This window comes from Heterodontus francisci, chromosome 33 (genome assembly GCF_036365525.1).
Source record: "Heterodontus francisci isolate sHetFra1 chromosome 33, sHetFra1.hap1, whole genome shotgun sequence".
Classification (NCBI taxonomy): domain Eukaryota; kingdom Metazoa; phylum Chordata; class Chondrichthyes; order Heterodontiformes; family Heterodontidae; genus Heterodontus; species Heterodontus francisci.
The window spans coordinates 30,003,731-30,026,257 of NC_090403.1; the positions used below are offsets into that span (position 1 = coordinate 30,003,731).

The 22,527-nt window shown below is 40.9% G+C and overlaps 2 protein-coding genes across 3 annotated transcripts in view; one reads left to right on the top strand and one right to left on the bottom strand.

The window, feature by feature from the left end:
- adam11 (ADAM metallopeptidase domain 11) overlaps nt 1–2,954 on the top strand; it is a 214,786-nt gene extending 211,832 nt beyond the window's left edge. Inside the window, exons 24-25 of the transcript XR_010969060.1 lie at nt 21–384; nt 2,876–2,954. The gene's annotated coding sequence lies outside the window, so the exon portion shown is untranslated. The remainder of the gene's footprint in view (nt 1–20; nt 385–2,875) is intronic.
- A 13,159-nt stretch (nt 2,955–16,113) lies between these two features.
- LOC137348081 (gap junction gamma-1 protein-like) overlaps nt 16,114–22,527 on the bottom strand; it is a 63,376-nt gene continuing 56,962 nt past the window's right edge. For both annotated transcript variants that reach the window (XM_068013260.1, XM_068013259.1), the window contains exon 2: nt 16,114–20,554. In XM_068013260.1, the coding sequence (XP_067869361.1) occupies nt 19,354–20,526 (1,173 nt within the window). In that variant the 5' untranslated portion in view covers nt 20,527–20,554 and the 3' untranslated portion in view covers nt 16,114–19,353. The remainder of the gene's footprint in view (nt 20,555–22,527) is intronic.

Genomic DNA, 22,527 nt, shown 5'->3' on the forward strand with positions numbered 1-22,527 from the left:
CTCAGCTATCGTATTTTCAGCATGGTTGGACACCAGTGCCTCCAAATGGTTTTCTTTCTCTTGTTACTTGCCTGCACTCATGGATCACCTCTTAAAGTGATTGACTTACTGTCCCAAGGCGAAGTGGACAACCAGTGCTTTGATGTGTCGTCACTTGCCCTTGTTGAAACAAGACACATAAACGCGGTTGAAAATGTGCAAGACCTGTGGAAATTCCTGATCTACCTGAGGGAGTCCAAGAAAGCCCAGCATAGATTCCTCTTCTGGGAATTGGCCCAGCTGTTCTGGGATGTTTATGTGGATTGCGTCCTGGCAAGAACTCATGGACTAGGCAAATGAGAAACAATGGCTGGCAAGAACTTCACAATTCAAAGTTAAATACAGGTAATTTTTCTACCTTCTTGCTTGCATGCATGCAGAGAACATGCAAGGAGAGGGTTAATCAGACTGCACTGAGCTGTGCCAATGTTATACTGCTATTGATTTAACGTAATATTGTAGTAAGAGTAATTTTGAGCTTTTACCTGTTCAGTGAGGAAGTAGAAATCAATTTAGATGTAGTGACCACGGAACTGCTGCATTAAGACTGACCTTAAAGCGATGGTCAGTTTAGAAAATAAGGCCAATTAAAAAGACAAAAACAGAAAATGCTGGAAATACTCAACAAGTCAGGCAGCATCTGTGGAGAGAAAAGCAGAACTGATGTTTCATGTCGATGGCTTGTCATCAGAACTGGTAAAAATTAGAAATTAAAAAGACATTCCAGTGCATACTGCAGAGAACTTTACTTAGTTGAAAACAAAGTCTGCGACTACTTCATTCTTTATAGAAAGCAAGAGACTGGGATGAAATGGTACAGATTTATAATAAGTTTCACTCGGTAAAATAATTAGTAAAACTATTGATAAGATAAAATAGTGGAGTTAGCAGGGGAATTGTACTGGCCTTTCGAAAAAGAACTCATTAAAACTAACGTTAATGATAAAGGATAAGGGCAGGAACTCATTACAAATCAATTTATATATGGAGTTGTGTGAGGCAATGCTGTGGAATGTCACATTATGGGATAACAATTGTCCCCGGTGAGGCCCCAAAAACTTACTTTTGTTTCCGAGGCTGTCGTCCCTCTTCCTGCTGTGGCTGGGTGCAGTCCCAGCAGTGGCCACCGCTCCTGGTGGTGCTGCTGGGACTGAGAGCTGCTGGCAGCTGCATTAGGGGGGACTTCCTGCCTCAGAGAGGTGGAAGTCCCGCCCTAGGCCAATTCAGGGCTTTGGGAGCATTAAATCCTGGTGTGACCCCCTCCCACCTTTTGGCCGGTGGCAGGGGGGGGAATGTGTCTCCTGCCCAACATAAAATTCTGGCCAGGTATTCAGTTCTCTATATGTAAATGAGGGGATCACCACCAATTTTGGCCTCCCTTCTACCAAATTAGATGGAGATGAGTAGAACAAGTGCTTGATCTGCTTGGGATCCTTAAGTGGCTGCTATGGCCCATACAGCAACTGCCACACAATTAAAAACTTTCCTGTAAAGCAGAGTACTTCCTAACCTACCCCCCAATGCCCCCGCACCTCCACAATACCCACAGTCACCCACCAAGTCCTCCTACTGAGACTTACCCTAGGGCTGCCGTCGAAGAGGCAAGTGGCTAGATATTTAACTGTGTGTAATGGCTGAACTGCCTATGGAGGCCCAATGGATGCCAGCAGTTTGTCCAAATAATATGATTGAGGCTCAAGGCCCTTTTCCAAGCCATTCCAGGGCCTGCAGATTGGGGCACTGTCTGACCACCACTGTATGTACCGAAAACTCGTAGGCCGTTAACCCTTCATTACTTCCAATTTCTCAACAGGCATGGGGCCTCTTTAGGCCTTTTGTCTATGTATATACACAGCAGTGCAATCAACGGCAGATGCAGAGTTCTCCATCTGTCAGCTGCACTCCACAATGTAAAACTAGCTGATGTTCCAGGAATTGCCACAGAAATGTGGGTTCACGAATATGCTTTTGGATTTTTAGGGAACACAGGAAACCAGTCCCACCTATTTGTACAAAAGGAAAATATTGCGGATGCCGGAAATCTGAAATAAACAGAAAATGCTTTAAATACTCAGCAGGTCAGGCAGCATCTGTGTAGAGAGAAACAGAGTTAACGTTTCAGGTCAATGACCTTTCATCAAAAAAGGAGGTTCTGATAAAGGTCATCGACCTAAAACGTTAACCTTGTTTCTCTCTACACAGGTGCTGCTAGAACTGCCACCTATTTGTATTCCGTTCCTGGGTCTCAAGTTGGAGACTTCAACAAGATGACAGAGTAAAACGAAAGGTACAATCATCTTGACGGTCATTAAAAGGCCCAGCCTTTTTAAAAACATATATATATTTTCCCCTTTCCTACCGTGCTTGTTATCTAGTTGGTAGGATTGGAAGTTGCCACTCATATTTATGCAATCTTCAGTGACCTCTGACCTAACTACACTACCCTCATCATTCCCAAGCTGATAAAATGTAGTTACCACAATCTGTTTTAACGTTTAATATTTTTCCAATGACATTGGTGGCTTAATTTTTTTTGCAATGCCACAGAAAAGCTTCGACTTACCTGCAGACACCAAGAGCGACAGACACCTTCTGCCAAATGCGTTACAGCATGAATTCATCATACCTGTAGTTCTCAGGCCTGTCCGATGCCAAAACTTCTACAATGTTTAGTACGAGAGAAAAAAATTAGAATTCCTCATAAAACAATGCATTTTCCACATTTTATTTCACATGTTCTACTCATTAACCAGAAACTTAATCTGATGCTTGTTAGAGGCTTTTCACTAAGACTTGTTGACTCATAATTGTTTTAATACTGTTTACTGTTTAACAGATGTGAAACTTAAGGAAAAATCAGGTAACTGATTAAACTGAAGACAGCGATGGGAATTGAGCAGTGTGCAATATCGGTAAAAATGCATCCACTCATGTAACATTTAGTTGCAATTGATCAGCTGACAAGGTGCTACACACTATTTACTAGAGAGTTACTTAAATATCGGTAGCTGTAATAATGGAGCTGGCCAGTGAGGAAATAATGTTGGTCAGTAATTACATTCTTTTCTTCTTTTTCTTAAACAGCAAAATTTATCATGCTGAAGAGCTACTGTGAAGTGAAGCAAATCTCAAAATAAGAAAACCAAGTAGTTATAGGATCAACTTTTGTATTCAAATTGTTCCAGAACTTTTGCTCTATAATTGTATGTGGCTCTTTCTTGCTCTTTTTGTCTCAATATGAAAATACTGAAGTTCACAATCATGGCTAACGTAAAGCAGGAAAATTAATATCAACTGTTTTATAATATATAGAAACATATTTTTGCTATGATATTGTGTTACTTCTTGTGTTAAAGCACAGAATGGCAGAACCAGAAAAAGTTACATCTGCTTTTGTTTCTGACTTTTAATACTTTCTACCCTTTAGCTCTGAAAGTATTTATGTGCTACATAATTTCCTTGGTTAGGACAAGTATACCTGTTGTACCTGTGCTGTGATTATCAAATTTATTGATGCTGTAAATTGATAAATGAGTGGTCACATTATATGTGAAAATGAAAACTATTAATAATCATAAGTTTTTGAAACAGGTCTATTCTCGTTAGATATATTGAACAATACAAAGTAAATTACATTAAGCAGGCCACATTGGAGCAAGTTGTGGGGGGAAAAAAATGCATGTAACACTTGGGCATTTTAAACAGTGGTTTATGCAAATGAGTTTCCATTTCAGTAAACAAAAATTCAAGACTGTGTCCTTTTCCCCTGCTCCAAAATTAAAATCAAGCAAGATTTCAGGATTTCTCTAATTTACTAATATATCTAACATACGTTATACATCATGGACAGTTGCCTTCCTTGAAATGGCTTCTCTTGTGTTCCCAGCAATGTACAAACCATCATTCCTTTGTATAATTGCAATTCTTAATCCGTTATCTAATCTGCTTTGTTAAAAAGTGTCAGGATAGTATAAACTGTTGGATCCACAATGTTTTTGTGCATATTTTAATGTTCCTCACTGTCGTTTTACAAATTCATAAGAGCTAGGTTTGGTTTAATTTATTTATATACATTTGTGTTTCAAATAAATCCCATTACAGCACCAACACAAAATGTAGTCACCAAGTTTATTAATTCCTTCTCTTGCAAAAACATAAACTCTTTCCTCTGTCTCTTAAGTTTTGTCCTTTAGGGAAGGAAATCTGCTGTCCTTACCTGGTCTGGCCTCCAGGCCCACAGCAATGTGGTTGACTCTTAAAAAGCACTCTGAAATGGCCTAGCAAGCCACTCAGTTCAAGGGCAATTAGGGATGGGCAATAAATGCTGGCCTAGCCAGCGACGTCCACATCCCACATAAAAAAAATTGTGGTTAATTACTATTACCAAAAAAACTGAGTTCAGAACTAATACTGAAATAATATTGGTTACATCAATGACGCCAAGTTTGTATTCTGCAGGCTGAATGAAACAGTCTACCCTCCATGCTAAAGACATTGGGGCATTCTTCCTGTTTATCAGGTGCAACCCTGAACAATTTAACAATCAGATGGCTTGCACCCAATTTGAGAAGGCGTTCGACCTACCTCTAAATTTGTCAGGCCCATTTTTGAGGCATTTGTCTAAAACAGGAATTAGCCACCTTGCATATGTTAATTAAAGGAGCCAAACCTTGCTTTATAATACGAATAAAAAAACAAAGTACCACAGATGCTGAAAATCTGAAAGAAAACCAGAACAGGCAATAAATACTCAGCAGGTCTGGCAGCATCTGTGGAGAGAGAAACAAACTTAATGGCTTGAATTTTATGTTGGGTGGGATGCCCGCCAACCAGGCAATAAGTTGGGGGGTGAGCCCGCTTCAGCAGGGCCTGGGAAGCCACGCTGGGATTTTATGCTCCCCAGGCCCTTAATTAGCCTTGGGCGGGACTTCCACTTCCTTGAGGCAGGAGGTCCGACCTAATAGAGCTGCCGGCCAATCAGCAAGCCGACAGCTCTCAGTCCCAGCAGCGCTACTGGGAGAGGTGACCACTGCTGGGACTGCACCCAGCCAACAGCAGCAAGAGGGGTGACAGCCCCAGAAACAAGGTAAGTTTTTGGGGCCTCACTGGGGACCATCAGCCGTGCCCCTGCAAGGTAGAGGGGTTGGTTGGGGGAGGGGGGACTTTATTTCAGTGGGGGTGTTGGGGCTTCATTGGGGAGGGGGGGTGGTGGGGGCAGGGTGCCCGATCAGGACCACCCCTCTCCCTCAGCCCACAAGGAGGCCACCGGGCTTTAAAATACCAGCGGTGGTGGGAGGAGGCCCTTAAATGGCAGTTAGTTGGCCACTTAAGGGCCTTGATTGGCCTGGGGTGGGAAGGCCACTTCTCGCTGCCCCTTGTAAAATTGCAGCCGGGGTGGGGGTGGGGAGGGGGAAGGCGTCGGGAACAACCCAACCACCCCAACTCCCACTCAACCTCCCGCCACCACCCCACTCCTGTGGGGGCTGCGTAAAATTCCAGCCAATATTTCAGGTCCATGTCCTTGTTTTATAATCCCAGTTATCCAGCCAGAGGGTAAATAAATCCAACTATTTAAATTTGTAGACAGCTAAATCTCCAAGATGTGGATATTTTGGGCACTTTTGAATATGTGACAAACCTGCAGCTTAAAGCAGATACAACATGCTGTCCGATTCACTCAATGACTACTAAATTGTGTTTATACCACAATATTGGTAATCAGTGCTGCTCATTTCAAAGGTTGTTGTTCAATCATATTTTAAATCTGTATCAGAAACTTGTGCTTAAAAAATGCAGATCTTGTAAGGTAATAATTCCAAACAATAGTAATATTTACTCAATTATTTAACAAATCTGAATAATTCCAGGCCATTTCCATTAGAGATTATTTTAGAAAGGTACAATTCCTGAAAATGCTTGAAAACAAAGATCTGGTGACATAGGAAGAAACAGCAGAGGAGTTAATGACGTGAATGAGCCCACTTCTGAATGAAGTCGCATCATTGCTTAACAACCACATCAATATTGATGTTAATTCACGCTTATGCTCAGTTACTTCATTAAATAAATGTCCTATGACATCACTGAGTTTTCTCAAAATAAGGTTAATAAGTCTTCTCAATGTATCAAGTTCAAAAGTGACGCTGCATCCTGATGAGTAGTGTATCTTATTTTATGCAGACAGTATTCTACCGCTTTTGAACATATAGTGCATGCTGAAACCTGACTTAAATCTTGCGGGTTTCCAGCTTACATGGTAAACTATTAAAGCTTTTAAAGAACAAGGATAGCTGTTTAACAAGGATGCTTTCTCCTTTAGATGGAACTAATCTTAATATTACAAGTGTCCAAGAATTGTTTCAAACCAGCTTTCCTTCTATATACTAGGCACTTACTTGGAATCAACTAACCTGTGTCCTTTTTAAGGACAGCTGAATTGTCATGGTTTAAATACACTCATGCCGAGAAACTGGAACATGAACTTATGCACTAATTAATAGAATATAATGCACTTTGGATGAACAATAAAGCCCTTTTATTAGTAGTAGATCAATACAAAGGGACCACAACTATTCACCATATTTATTAACGACTTTGATGATGGGATAGAAAGCCAAATGTCCAAATTTGCCGATGGCATAAACATTGTAAGCAGTGTAATTGGAAGCATAACATTACAAAAAAAATTGATAGATTAAGTGAATGGGCAAAACAGTGGCAAATAGATTTCAATATAGGTAATGTGAGGTCGTCCACTTTGGACCTAAAAAGGATAGAATAGGGTACTTTCTAAATGATGAAAAGCTAGAAACAGTGGAAGTCCAAAGAGACTTGGAGGTCCTGGTACACAGATCATTAAAATGTCATGAATAATTACAGAAAATAATCAAAAAGGTTAATGGATACCAGCCTGTATATCTAGAGGAGTGGAATTCAAAGGGGTAGAAGACATGCTTCAGCTATCCAAAGCCCTGGTTAGACCACACCTGGAGTTACTGTGAGCAGTTCTAGACACAAAACCTTAGAAAGGATATACTGACCTTGGGGGGGAGCACAGCATAGATTTACCAGAATGATACCTGGACTCCAAGAGTTAAATTATGTGGAGAGATTACATAAACCAGGGTTGGAGTCCCTGGAATTTAGAAGATTAAGGGGTGATTTGCCCAATGTTTTCAAGATGTTAAGGAGAATAGATCAAGTAGAGAGAAACTATTTCTGCTGGTTGGGAAATCTAGACTAGGGGGCATAGTGCAAGAAATAATGGAATTGTAAGCTAGTTAAGGGAAGTTCCTCAGCAGTCTGCCTGAGCTGATACAGAATAATGTCAATCATGTTAGATAAGGTTTTTCACAAGGACCTGTTACATGGCCAAGGACATAACATAGAAAAAGGCCTTTGTGTAGGCAATGCTGGGCCTGATAAACAGCTGGGGAAGGAGCCTCATGATCCACATATCTAAACAAACTGTCTAGGAGAAAGTAACAAGATGTACATACAAGAGGTAAGTGAAGAAATGATCTCATGGGACTGGAGCCTGGGTTAGGAAGGGTCTGCCTTGGTTATCTATTCCCCTGTAATTTGACAATTGAATGGGCAAATGCAATTAAATGAATGATTGACGGGTGGTATCCACCGGCCCCTAAAATAAAATATATAAATGGACAGTCAAGAAGGGAAAGGAAGGAAGACAGAGGACAGCTCCCTGAGATGGATCCATGCTAGCTTCAGCTTAACACCTTGGGCAGCTCAACCTTGAGGTGAATGCATCCTAACTTCAGTTTAGCGCTTCAGCCAGCTCAAGAGATGACTGAAGAAGAGATGATTACTGCAGGCTGAAAAGGTCAAAGTGTTCTGCCTCATCATCTGTTCGTCCAATCCGGGCCCGGTAAATCATTCTAACCCATTACAGGTCATGTCTATTATGTCTATTCTGATTATGTGTTGTATTTGAACAGTCGCTCCTCAATAAAGCCGCTTGTGACTCCTCAACCCTTTTGGGTAATCTGTAAGCCATGATCAAATTTTACAATAGTCCAAAACCTAAGAGCGAAATTAGGAAACGCTTCAACATGCAAAAGGATGGTAGAAGTTTGGAACTCGTCCACAAACTGGCAGTTGATGCCAGATCAATTGTGAATTTTAAACTTGAGATTGATAGATTTTTGTTAACCAAAGGTTTAGTTTAGTTTAGAGATACAGCACTGAAACAGGCCCTTCGGCCCACCGAGTCTGTGCCGACCATCAACCACCCATTTATACTAATCCTACCCTAATTCTGTATTCCTACCACATCCCCACCTCTCCCTATATTTCCCTACCACCTACCTATACTAGGGGCAATTTATAATGGCCAATTAAGCTATCACCCTGCAAGTCTTTGGCATGTGGGAGGAAACCAGGCAGGTTGATGGACTTGGGTCACAGCACAGCCATGATCTCTTTGAATGGCAGAACAGCCTTGAGGGGCTAAATCACAGACGCACAGAACTATTACAGCACAGAAGGAGCCATTCAGCCCATTGTGTCTGCACCGGCTCTCCGAATGAGCAGTGGCCTCCTCTTGTTCCTTTGTACCTATAGGACTTCCACTACATCTCATTTTACTTCAGAAAATGGTGATGAGCTATGCCATTTAACAGGCCAATTGACAAGAAGTTACTGAGGGAAGCAAACAATAAAAATCAGATGGTGGAATCAGTCCAAAGACCAACCAAATCATAAAAACTTACCGCACAGAAGGAGGTTATTTGGCTCGTCATGCCTCTTGTTACATCAATGTGTTTTGTTGAATGATAATTTTCTTTGGTCCACTGGCGGGAGATCTGAATTCTTTTTTTGAGGAAATTTAAAAAGAACTATTAAAAGAACGATTGCTGGCAGCTTAAGATGATCACCTAGTTTGCAACACTGTATCCTACATTGCAAAAGACAGTGAGGAGGGAGACGAAATGGCTGCATCTCCTTCCCAGAGCACAGTGCAAGCTATGTGGAAAATATGTTGGAGATGAGGCTAGATTTATCAGCGGTAATGTCAAGGTTGCTACAATATAGTATGCTCAACTCTTGTACTACAAAAGGATGAGACTGTTTCTCCAGGATTTGGAAAAAGCTGAGATTTATGGAAACTAGCCAGAGAGATAGTCTGTTAAAATGAAGTGGTCTTGGAAAAAATTGAGTATCTTAAATTTCCTTTAATATATTTCTTAGTCTATTTTTTTTTCCAAATGGTTTCTTTTCCAACTCCTGCAGTTACCTCTGGTGTCCCCCAAGGATGTATCCTTGTTCCCCCTCCTATTTCTTATTTACACACTGCCCCTTGGCGACATAATCCAAAATCACGTCAGTTTCCACACGTACACAGACGACATCCACCTCTACCTCACCACCACCTTCATCAACCCCTCCACTGTCTGTAAATTGTCAGATTGCTTGTCCCATATCCAATACTGGATGAGAAGAAATTTCCCCCAATTAAATATGGGGAATATTGAAGTCATTGTCTTTGGTCCCTACCACAAACTTTGCTCCCTGGCTATTTACTCCATCCCTCTTCCTAGCAACTGTCTGACACAGAGGCAGATTGTTCACAACCTTGGTGTCATATTTGACCCCAATGAACTTCCAACCACATATCCTCACCATCACCTAAGACCACCTATTTTCACCTCTGTAACATCACCTGACTCCGCCTCTGCCTCAGCTCATCTACTGCTGAAACCCTCATCCATGGCTTTGCTACCTCTAGACATGACTATGCTAATGAATACATGACTGGCCTCCCATGTTCTACCCTCTGCAAACTTAAGGTCATCCAAAATTCTGCTCCCGTCTTAACTCATACTAAGTCCCGTGCACCCATCACCCTTGTGCTCACTGATCTGCATTGGCTCCCAGTTAAGCAATGCTGCGATCTTTAAAAAGAAATTCTCATCCTGGTTTTCAAATCCTCCAGGGCTTGGCCCCTCACTATCTCCATAATCTCCTCCAGACCTACAACTCGCCGAAATATCGGCACTTTTCTAATTCTGGCCTCTTGAGCATTCCTAACTTTAATGGCTCCACCATTGGTGGCTATGCCTTCAGCTACCTGGGCCTTAAGCACTGGAATTTCATCCCTAAACCCCTTCACCTCTCTTTCCTCCTTTAAGACACTCCTTAAAAACCTACCTCTTTGACTAAGCTTTTGTTCATCTGCTGTAATACCGCCTTATATGGCTTGATGTCAAATTTTGTTTTATTTTGCCTCAGTGAAGCATCTTGGGTCATATTTTATTATATTAAAAGGTGCAACACAAGTTGTTGAGGATGCAAGAAATTAGCTGCTTAGAACGAACTGGCAACAGTGCTTGAAGAGGACAATGTAATTTGAGGTGTTGATATTTTAATTGCAGATCTGTTGGGTACTGGTGTCCCAGTAGAACACTTCTGGATTACTACTTGCATCAAGTTGTTAATTGCTCACTCCAAAACTGTTGGATCATTACCTTGTTGATTGTTTTGGTAATGATTATGTTTGCATTTATAAATCCCATCACAACAGCCTATTAAGAACTGCCTGAAAAGAAACTGCCTTTAAACCAAAGGGTGATCTTGAACATGTTTTAGGTTGGCCATCATTTAGCCAGTTTGGTTTTTGTCTGGGTGTGGTTCATGGAGGAGAAACACAGCTCCAATCCTGCAAAGATTCTTCAGTGCTTTAAAAAAAAAAGAAAAAAACACTTGTTTTATCCCAGGTTCTGCAAGAAAGCTTCCAAAGGACCATTGTTTGTTGGCTTAATCTTTCATGAGGGCAAACGGTGCGAGAAGACAACAGATAACAGCAGGAGAACCAGTGGCAAGAGAGTGAGAGCAAGCCTGTGAGCTAACAGTGTGAGAGGCTCAAAGTCAGAGTTAGTGTGTGAGCTGAACGTGAAAAACTGAGAAAGAAATGCAAAATTGACTTCACTGCCACTGAAGTAAATCGATAGGTAAAATGTAACTTAGTTTGTTATATTAAATTGTTTACTTTTCACTTGAAATTCACTTGATGGTAGTTTCCATTGTGTTTTAGATTTATAGATATAATTTCTATGCATTTAGTTTGCTTTACCATTTTAGTATCTCTCTTTCAGAGGTCAGTTTGTTTTTTAGATCTTTAGAGTTCAATGCCCAATGCTTTGTACTGAGTATTTAGTAGACTTCTGTTACGAGGAAAGGTTGGAAAAGTTAGGACTGTTCCCCTTGGAGCAGGGAAGGTTAATAGGTGACCTAATAAAGGTTTTGATAGAGTAAATAAATAAAAATTACTCGCTCTGGCGAGTGGGTCAATAATGAAAGATCATATTCAAAATCATTAGCAGAAATCTAGAGGGGAGATGAGAAACTTTTCACTGAGAGTTGTCGGGATCTGGAATGTTCTACCTGAAAAAGTGGTGAAAGTTGATTCCATTAATAATTTTAAAAGATAATTGGACAGATATGTGAGGATGAAGAATTTACAGGTTTACAAACAAAAAGCTGGGATGTGGGATTAAACATGACTGTTCTTTCAAAGAGCCAGCACATACAGTGAAGTGAGGAGGGCTCGAAGGGCTTCCCTCTTTTCTCTCTCATTTGACCACAACAGTTTTAATTATTTCTTAAAGTACTGGCCAATTCAATAGGTGTTTGATTACTTATTTCCTATGAGCATAACCAGAACCAATCGGACAGGTTTTCTTGAGTTAACGAAGAATGAGGTTAACTTTAGTGTACCTAAACCAAACTATTGAAATAATAACGCATCAACTTTCACACACACACGCACACTAGAGGTTTACACACACAAATAGGTTACTGAGTGGGGAAAGATAGATTGGTTGAGTCTATAAAGAACGTATACAGTCTGTGGAGTTTGGTGATTGGCTGGCTTCTAGCTGAATTCATTGGTCCTGAGGCTTTTAGTTTGCTGAGGTATATGACTGGTTCGGTGGGTCTCTTGGAGGTAGCGATACAGATGATTTTCTCCAACGGGGTTTCTGATTGTAGCCAGTGTATGCAAAGGTAGTCAGTCAACAGGCAGGATTTGAAAGCTTTCAATCTGGAATGGAGAGAGAGAGACAGACCCCCACTTAGGGGATTTAAGTAAAAGCTTCAATTTAAGTTAGTCTGAAGATATTTACATGAAAGGAAGGTTGCTGATCCTAGAGGCTGCAAGCACAGCATGTTTTATATCTGTGGCGATCATGGTGCTTGGGGCAGTGACAGCAGGTTCCACCAACAAAAGGCCGCCCCCACCACATGATCCCACGTGTTTTCCTTGCCCGTTGCCGCATGGTTAATTTAAATAGAAAATCGCGTGGGAAACGGGATTTGTGGTGGAAGCGGGAGTTATAACTTCTGGTCCTGCCGTTGAAAATCCCACGGCCCTCAAAAGATTCCACCCAATGCATTACAGCATTATCACTGGTGAGAGAGAAGTAATTGTGTGACCATCGTACATAGGCATTTTCTATTATAAATATGGATATAGAATTTATGTTGGGAAAAGTTAACAGGAAATAATGCTTTGCAGACAGAAGTGCATGCAGACATAGCTATTTATATAGCTAGATGGAGCTATACTTACCCTTCAGAATGATGTACATTAAAATAGTTTTGAGAAGTGAGATTTAAATCAATTAAGAGAAATTACTTATAGGAAATCGAACACTTCCCATTTAAAGGTCCCCATTGTTAGTATCAAGCATTTCAGACCAGACATAGCAAAATCAATTGCATATTAAAGCTATCAGCATCCGTCCCCCTTATCAGAGTGACATTTTTCATTTATAACACCAGACATGCTGATATCAGAGTGAGGGCCTTTGCCTCTTGTGAACAAAGTTCCAACTATCCAGAGTTGTATCGCATTTGACCTTTACAGTTCAACAGAAGAGACTTACAGATGATCAGTCCGGGCCAATGCTACCAAAAGTAGATAAGTCACCTGGTCCAGATGGCTTGCATCTCAGGTTGCTAAAGGAAGTGGGGATGAAGATAGCAGAAGGACTTGACATAATCTTCCAATCTTGCCTAGATATAGGGGAAGTGGCAGAGGATTGGAGAGCGGCAAATGTGACACCCTTATTCAAGAAAGGGTTTAAGGACAGTCTGAGCAACTACAGGCCAGTTAGTTTAACATCAGTGGTGGGTAAGGTTTTAAAAACAATAATTGGGGGGATAAAAATAGACACTTGGAGAAGTTTGAGTTAATTAAGGAGAGCCAGCATGGATTTGTAAAAGGCAGATCATGCTTGACTAATCTAATTGAATTTTTTGATGAAGTAACAGAGAAGGTCAATGTAGGGAATACAGTGGATTCTGTCTATCTAGATTTTAAGAAAGTGCTTGATAAAGCACCACATAGAAGGTTAGTTAACAAAACTGAGGCTCATGGAACAGGAGGGTCAGCATCCAACTGGATAAAAAAATTGGCTTAAGGACAGAAAACAGCGAGTTGTGGTAAGTGGTTGCTTTTCATACTGAAGGATGGTAATAAATGGTGTTTCCCCCAAGGGTCAGTGCTGGGATCACTGTTTTTTTTTGCAATGCATAAATGGCATGAATCGTGGAGAGTACCGTAGAATTTCAAAATTTGCCAATGACACCAAACCTAAAAGGTGTGGAAAACAGATGGATGATATGAACTGCCTGCAACAGGACATTGGTAGGTTAGCAGAATGGGCAGATGGAATTTAAATAGTAATTGTGAGGTGATTCATTTTGGCAGAAGGAATAGGGAGAAGGAATATATATACTTAATGCACAGTTCTAAAGAGTACAGGAACAGAGGGACGTTGGAGTGCAAGCGCATCGATCTTTGAAGGTGGCAGGACATATTCAGAGAGTGGTTAGCAAAGCATATGGGATCTTGGACTTCAAAAATTGAGGCATTGAGTACAAAAGCAGGGAAGTTATGCTGAACTTTTATAAAGCTCTGGTTAGGCTCCAACTGGAATATTGCGTCCAATTCTGGTCACCACACTTTAGAAAGGATGTGAGGGTGCATGCAGAGGAGATTAACCAGAATGGTTTCAGGTAAGGTTGGAAAGGCATTGGTCTCCTTAGAGCAAAGGAGATTGAGGGGAGATTTAATAGCGGTGTACAAGATTATGACAGGCTTAGATAAGTTAGACAAGGAAAAACTGTTCCCATTAACTAATGGTTCAAGGACTAGGGGACACAGATTGAAGGTTTTGGGCAAGAGATGCAGGGGGAAAGTGAAGAACTTTTTTTACACTGCGGGTGGTAACGACCTGGAACTCACTGCCCACGAGGATGGTGGAAGCGGAGACTATCAATGATTTCAAAAGGAAATTGGATGGTCACTTGAAGAAAATAAACTTGCAGGGCTACAGTGATCGAGATGGGGGGATTGGGACTGACTGGATTACTTCGTGGTGAGCCGGCAAGGACTCGACGGACTGAATGTGCCGTAAATGACTATGACTCAGACGAATCTAGTCCACAGTGCCACATTTCAGAGGAGCACTAATCATAATCATTCCCAATGTAGTGACACATGGCAGCTGATCTGGACTTGTACTTAACACTCTACTAGCCATAAGGAAATGCAATATAATGACCACTAAGCATCCTGCAATTCACTAGCACAAACATACCAGCTGCTTCGAACACCACCTGTTCTGCTGGACTGAATGTGGGCGAAAAGCAGCCCAGTTCCACATCATGTAGAAGGCTCTCAGGTTCTCTTCAACTTGTTCCACACACGAAGAGCATTTTCACCTCAACTAAGACCTTTACTCATCTCCTACAAGTGTCTCAATTGAGAGAGGTGGCCTCATCATACCTGGGGAAAGAGGACCAGAAAATCCGGGTATTCTTGTTGTCAATAAGGGGTTTTGACCAAAGCTGAGGCACTGACTACCGCTCTTCACCCAGGGCCAGAAGCATTTTTATTGTTCTCCTGAATTAATAGAATATGTCAGCAGGCACGACCCTTTAAGCAATGCACTCATTTAACGCCTTCGTAAAAATAGCACAAAAAGGAATGTGGCACAAGTGCCTTAAGTACTCGTAAGTGAACTTTGCTGATTAGAAGCTCTACTCCTTGAACTTTAAAACAGTCAGTCATGTAGCTTTACCCGGATGGCGAGATATCCTGGACACAGACTATCCTGCGACAATAAGAAGGGTCAATATAACGTCATGGAGAAGGCGGCAGCAATACAAAGCAAGCAGTGTGTCTGCGTTGTGAAAATTGAAGGCTCTTGTCTTGAAGAAGTTGTTTTTAAATGAAGTAAAACATTGGCTCCAGGACCTAACCCTAAACCAAATTTAGCTGCACTTCCAGTACTCAAATTCTACTAATAACTTCCAAGGCGAGAACGTGGTGGGGAGGGTGGAGGAATAACATTTTCAGGCTGGGAGGGGTTGGGGAGCAGGGAAAACAATTTTGATTGGTTGTGTGAATGGTGGGAAGGGGGTTGAAGGGCAAAAATTTGAAGGTTGGGGGATAAAGTGCGGTTAGGGGAAAAAGGCATTTTTTGGTTATCCCGGGCAATGAAATTACCATTGGGGGGGTGGGGGTTGGGGAAGGGCCTCCATCACAACAGTTTTTATTTAAGAAAAATTAAGAATGCTGCACCTTTTAAAAATTGTAGTTTCATCTAAGGGCTTGAAGCCCTTTAAAAATGGTGCTTGTGCAGTGGTGCCAGGCGCTGTTGCCAGGGATGCGGCGGCTACCCCCTCTACATCATCAGCGGGACGGCCGCTCCGCTACCTCTATTTAAATGAGCCCCCGCGTGTAATATCACAGGGGCTCCTCAGCAGCACTTCCATGTCAGAAGGCCAAGTTGAAAGTGCACTGCTACGATCAAAATTCAGCCCAAGAGGTCAACAATATTTTCAATGTTGACACCACCCTGCCCTGCCAGAAAGCGCACCAAGTGCTTAAAAAGTGGGACATGGAAGTTGGTCCAGGTCCTACTCAAATGGCTGGAAATAAACTATACTACGTTTTACTCACTGCACATACATATACACACGCACGCACGCACACACGTAATAAAAAAGGCAGACAATATATAGAACAAAACTTCTATTTGTGGTTACAACTCCGAAGTATTTTTGAAACATGCATAAAACAGACAGACTTTCAAACAGAATCTTTTTTCCCCCCAAAAGGTAGACTTTTTTTTTTAAAACATCCGTCTGTATTATATAAAACTAGGATAATTTGCATAGATAATGCAATGATAAGTTACATTTCTTTAGACAACTGAAGAACACAATTTGAAGACCTGGCTCCATATACACACACAACTTCAGTGTGAAACAAAATACACCTTTTACAGAGTTTGGAATGTAGCATGAAGTTCTTTTATGAGATAACAGGAAAACAAAAAGGCACCTTTTTTTTGTTTCATATGGCAATGTAAAATTTTTCATGAAGTGACTCACTGAATCACTGAGTTAGAGACAGTTTTCCATTTGGCACTCCCATCACTTCACTAAAGAAGTGCTGTGTAGTTAAATTCAAAAACAATTACATAAATGTAGACATATTTTCACATAGTTCAATATTTTGAAAAATATTTCAAGTTCCGTCTAACTATATTTCCCTTCCAGCTAGAAAGGCAAAGTCCATCTTGAGCACACAGACTTCAACATTAAGTCATTATGCCACCTTCAACCAATCAGAAGTGGCCTTTTTATTTCAATATGCTGACAGTCGGAATACTGCAAATAACTGGAACAACTACTCCCTGAACCTAATAATATTTTGGCTGGGAAAGAAGTGCATATAAAAACTTTCCTTTAAAATATAAAGCCAGGACAAACTGAAAAGTTCTTCATCGGTGATTTTATAGCTTTTTCTCTCTATCATCTTGGCCTACCGAAACACTTAAACAAGCACAAGATTATTTGCAATGGACTGAAACCAACTAAAGGCAATCTTCAAACGTTACAATTTGTTCCATTACAGAAACACTCAAAAGTACATCTGGTGCCTCAAAAGTCAGAGTCAAGTGTTTCAAAAACAATATTTGAAGACAGTGGATTTTAATTTGGTAATTGCATTCTTAAAAATACCAAGGTGGGCCATCAAAAAATGGCTATACAGAAGATTTACAACCTAAGATAAGCCAAAGGTCCTTCTCTTATACTTGGGAGCGTTAACCTTACGTCATGCTAATCTTTATTGCAAAGTTGCTCTAGATGATATGTATTCCACTTAATTGTGATCAGTAATAAAAAAAGCATAAACATATGTTTCCAAACAAAAAAAACCACCTTCAATATTGGCATTAAGGACTCTCTGCCCTTGACATTATGAGTGTCATCATAGCCATAACCAACCCATTTAATGAGCTTTGGAACCATTAAGTTAAATAAAAAAGTTGAGTCACCAAAGTAAAAGTAATGGCTTTTTTTTTTACAACATAGTGATGACTATGACTCTATGCCTCCAGCAAATTTTGAGGAAGCTCAACAAGTTGTCATATAACATTTACTTTCGCTGGCCAATTGGGGAAACAAGGGTATGGAAATGGTGTTGGAACGTCTTCTCCCAAGAAACCTCCTACTTAAGGCGCCATGGTAATTGCCTGCCATTTGCACTTAGTGAAATTAATTATTCGCCAGCAGAAGAAGTGGAGTGTTTGAGAGCACATCAAAATAGTTGTAGTCCTTAAGTGTTGAACCCTTCTACGATATTGTGGCACCAGAACCTATCACAATGCATCCTCAAAACATGTTCTTCCACTCCAGATACAAACAACTCAAAATGATACCACAGACCTTCAGACTGAAGATGAAAAATAAGAATAAGCTGCATTTCTTACACTAAAGATTTAGCATCATTGATTAATCTCTCATATACAGAACCATTTTGATTTATGAACTGTCCTTGTCAAGTGCCAATTTTTAAATCTTATCCATTTGATGTTAACATTTTCTATGCTGGTTGCTTGCCTTCCTTCTCCTAATACAATAATGCTCATTAAATCATTTAATAAATAGGATCATGATTACAAATCAAGTCTTAGATAGTGTGATTTGGATTCTTTTGCAACTGAAGGTATGTTGTTATCTGTAATGACTGCTGAACAGTCAAACATTTCTACAGTATTTTACAGTGTAAAGAAACAAAGCGCCAAAGTAGATTCTGCACCCACATCAATTTTGATGATATCAAGGAAGACATATTGCAATCAACTCCAACATAATTAGTTTGGGAAAATGGGAATTATCTAAAGAGACAGCCACCATTCTCAGTGTTGTAGAATGTGTCTTATCTTATTTGAAGTCACAATCTGGTAAAGGCCGGCTCAGGTCTGCAAATGAAACCCGACCCGAGCCCAACAGAACCACATCGACCCTGAGCCCCACCCAGCCCGAGTCCTTTCATTTTTTCCCCGCGCCCGGCCCAACCCGACCATAAGTTAACCCAACGTCCGTTTTTCACTTTGTTGCTTATCTGCACAAGCTTAAAAAAAAACTGTAACAAAACCACCTTTCAAGTCCAAAAAGTACATTAACATTGGAGCCACTTACCGGAGGTGGTGATAGAGCATGTCCGATCTGGCCCGACCCGACCCAAGCCCGAAGGCCAGACCCGGAAGTGCGACCCGGCCCGAACCCGACACGTCGTCGGGTCCCGTTGGGGTCAGGTCGGGTAGCCATCCTCTACGATCTGGTCTTGATAAACCATCATCCTTAAATGTTGTGTGCAAGTATCAGCAAAAAAAAGATACTAGAAGCACTATTACCATGGACACCCAGAGAACAAAATTACTTTTTCAAATTCAACTTTCTGCACAAAATGATTCAAATTTATGCCTCTGATAACCCTGATTCACTGACCATGCAACATAGATTACAGTTTTGATTGGTCTATTGCTTGTATTAGTTCCCATCCTCTTTCTAAAAGAAGGCACTTTTTTGTATATACTGCCAAAAAGCGAGAGCTGCATTCCATTTTTAAAATAATTATGACCAGCTTGGCACATGACAACTGGAAGGAATAAACATATTAAATCTAATAGCGGCAATTAACTTGCCAGAGTCTACCTTATAAAAGTCGCCTCCACAGTGAGCAGAGTTCTGAAAACAAAAAACTTAATCTGCAATAAGTTCCAATCTAGACCTCCATAGATGGAACCAAAGTAAACCAGTACTGATTAGACAGTACATTTTGGTATTGACCTGAAGTGGATCTCAGATGGCTATTTAACATAACTGAAACAAATAATTTGGAACTATTCATTTGTAATGGATACGCTCACTTGTAACAAGTCATCTTCGAGTCTATATGCAACTGAAACTAGTTTTGCAACAAAATAGTTATCAAATCCACACGGAGGTTTTCCCATCTCCAGATTTGCTGCTTATGCTGCTCTTGTTTGACCCTGCCTTCTTCTTGTCTCTGGGATGGTTCGAGGGCTTGTTGTGATCATTATAAGCCGGGAAAGTCAAGTCCAATCGCTCCTGGGCCATTTTCAGCTGCTGCTGCACGCTTTCCAAGTTGGCTGGGATGTTTTCATCATTACTGCCATATTGTTGCTCTTGGGCAATATTTGCCTTGTTTTGCTTGTAAGCCATTTTAGCATTGGAAAGTTCTGTGTATGGAATCTGATCTGGTTTGACGGCAATGTTGTAACCTGGGGGAGCTGAAGGAGTGTTCCATGTGTATGGATAACTATAGCTAGCTTCTCCCATGGAGTTTTGCTTGTTGCGTAGTACATCCCTTATCATTCCAAATCCCAAATGAATCAACTCCCAGATGTCTATAACTAAACAAAGACAGTTTACTCCGTACATTATTAGCAGAAAAATGGTCTTTTCTGTTGGCCTGGATACAAAGCAGTCTACCCGATGAGGACATGGATCCCTTTCACACTCATATCTTGCAGGCACCTCAAAACCATATAAAATATACTGGCCAATGAGAAAGCTCAGCTCAAAAACAGTCCGCGCAAGCAACTGCACAACATAAGTTTTCATCAGACCATCCCTTTTAATGCGACGCCTCCCATCGTGCTTAGTCAGGCTCTTTTGATCTTGGTTGTCCTTACCACTATGCAGCTCTATTTCTGGATACAGTATGGGATCCTCAATATTATCATCTTCAGCCTCCTCCAAAGCACGATGCTGTTTCCATTGCACTGCATATTGGTGTTTCTTTGGCTTCCGCCGTCCATATTCGAGATCTTCCGTTGCAGCAATTTTGTGGACAGCATAACCCAGATACACAATAGGTGGGGTTGCAATAAGTATTATCTGGAATACCCAAAACCTTACGTGGGATAATGGAGCAAAGGCATCGTAGCAAACATTCTCACAACCTGGTTGTCCCGTATTGCAGACAAACTTGGTCTGCTCATCGTAGTAAATAGTTTCCCCGCCGACCACTGTTAGCACAATGCGGAATATAATAAGAAAAGTCAGCCACAGTTTGCCAACGAACGTGGAATGGTTGTGGATTTCCTCTAGAAGGCGTGTTAGAAAACTCCAGCTCATGTTATTCAATTAGCTTCCCGATCAGCCACTGCAACATAATAAGAGTTACCATTAGATACAAAACGGAGCACCAGATCATTTATATGAACAAGTTTCAAGAGAATACTGAATTAACTTTTTGTTTAAAAAGCTCATAAATCCAACAATATACTTTCCGAAACCTAGGAATTTGTTCAGGATATTAAAACTATTCCAAGCACACCCTGAAATAGTGAGAGAAGTTTGTCAGGGCACATGCTTCTTCAAGTGACAAAAAACACTTTAAACATTTCAAAACCTTTAGCCATATCCCTCAATGATGTATTCGAGATTGAAAAAAAAAGACAAAATTGTTGGAAATCTGAAATAAAACTGAAATGTAAAGCATGTGTGAGCATCTGAAAGAGAAAGAGGTTAATGTTTCAGTGGGACACTTTATCAGAAGTGAATGAAAGAGAGAAAGGGACGTGGGAAAGAGAAAATGGTTCATGTGGACATTCAAAAATAAGACCAGAATCAAGGAGGAGAAAAGAGCACGAGAGAGAGCAAGAACGAGAATAGCGAGAGAGAGAGCAACAGTTTCAGTGGGACAATTTATCAGAAAGATGGATAGGTCAATGAAGAAAGAGAGAAAGGAAAGAAAAGCTGGACTGATATTGATACTTCAATGGGACCCTTTATTAGAAAGGTTAATACTTCTGTGGATCTTCGTCAGAACAGACAGAGAAATAGAACGTGTGCTATGGTGAAAGAGCCGGGGAATGGGACTGATTGGATTGCTCTACAGAATCGATGTGCCAAATGGCCTCCTCTGTCATTATGAATCTATGACACTATAAGAAGAAAGAACATAGAAAGAGGGAGGAAAAGGGGACAAAAGCAACTGACATTTGTCCTTAAAAGCTGCTAAAGACATTGCAGTGTCAATTTTTCATTAGTCGTACCCATGTATCAGGTTATGAATTCAAGACCCACTCCAGGACATGGGCAGAAAATAAATGCAGTACTGAGGGAGTACGACAATATCAGAATTGTCACCTTTCAGACAAGATGTTATCAGAGGTCTTATCTGTCTATTCAGATGAATGCAAAAGATCCAGTGGCTCTATTTGAAAAAGCAGGGGATTCTGCTGGAATCCTGGCTAACACTCATTTGTCGTTTCATGGGACAGTGTCATACGCAAATTGTCTGCTGTGTTTACTTATGCCACAACAGTAACTCATTGGTGGCAAAACACTTTGGGAAGTCTTTAGTACATGAAAATGACTGCAGTTTTCTCCTGATCATTCAAAGGCTTTTTAAATTCCTAAACTAAACTGCAAAGATTAGGGCTCCACTGGACACATTTCTAAACCAAAGGAAGTTTACGTCTCACATTGTTCTGGGACACTTCGGAATTTGAACCTGTCAGCAGTAATTCTTCTTGTAGTATCTGTATTTTTCATAAGGTGGAGCAACAGCACTGTCATGAGGCAGACGTCACGCACAGGGGCAGGGGTCACAGACAGGCAAATGAACAACTTGCATTTAAATAGCATCTCTAAAGTAGTAAACAGTTCAAGAGCACGTCACAGATTAAGGAAAAAACAGATGGAGAGCCACAGAAAAGAGGGATGACCAAAAGTCTAAGGTGTGTGTTGTAAGGAGAATAAATGGAGGAGGAAGGTGCAGCAATTAGAAAGGGAATTCCAGAACGTGAGATCCAGGCGGCTAAAGACATGGCCACAAATGGTGGGGTGAAAGAAGAGGGAAATGTACATAAGGATGGAGTTACAGGAATGGAGACATTTGGGGGACGGTGGGGGGGAAGAGTTGGAGAGCTTTACGAGATTATATAGATAAAGGAGAAGCAAATCCATGGAGGATTTTAAGCATGAGGATAAATTGAGAATTCAGGAACCAATTTAGGTGAGTGAAGACAGGTTGATCTAAGAGCAGAATTTGGTGCCAGGTAGGATATGGCTAGCAGGTTTTAGGAATCACCTGTAGTTTTTTTGAGCATGTGCTCCAGACAGCATTGG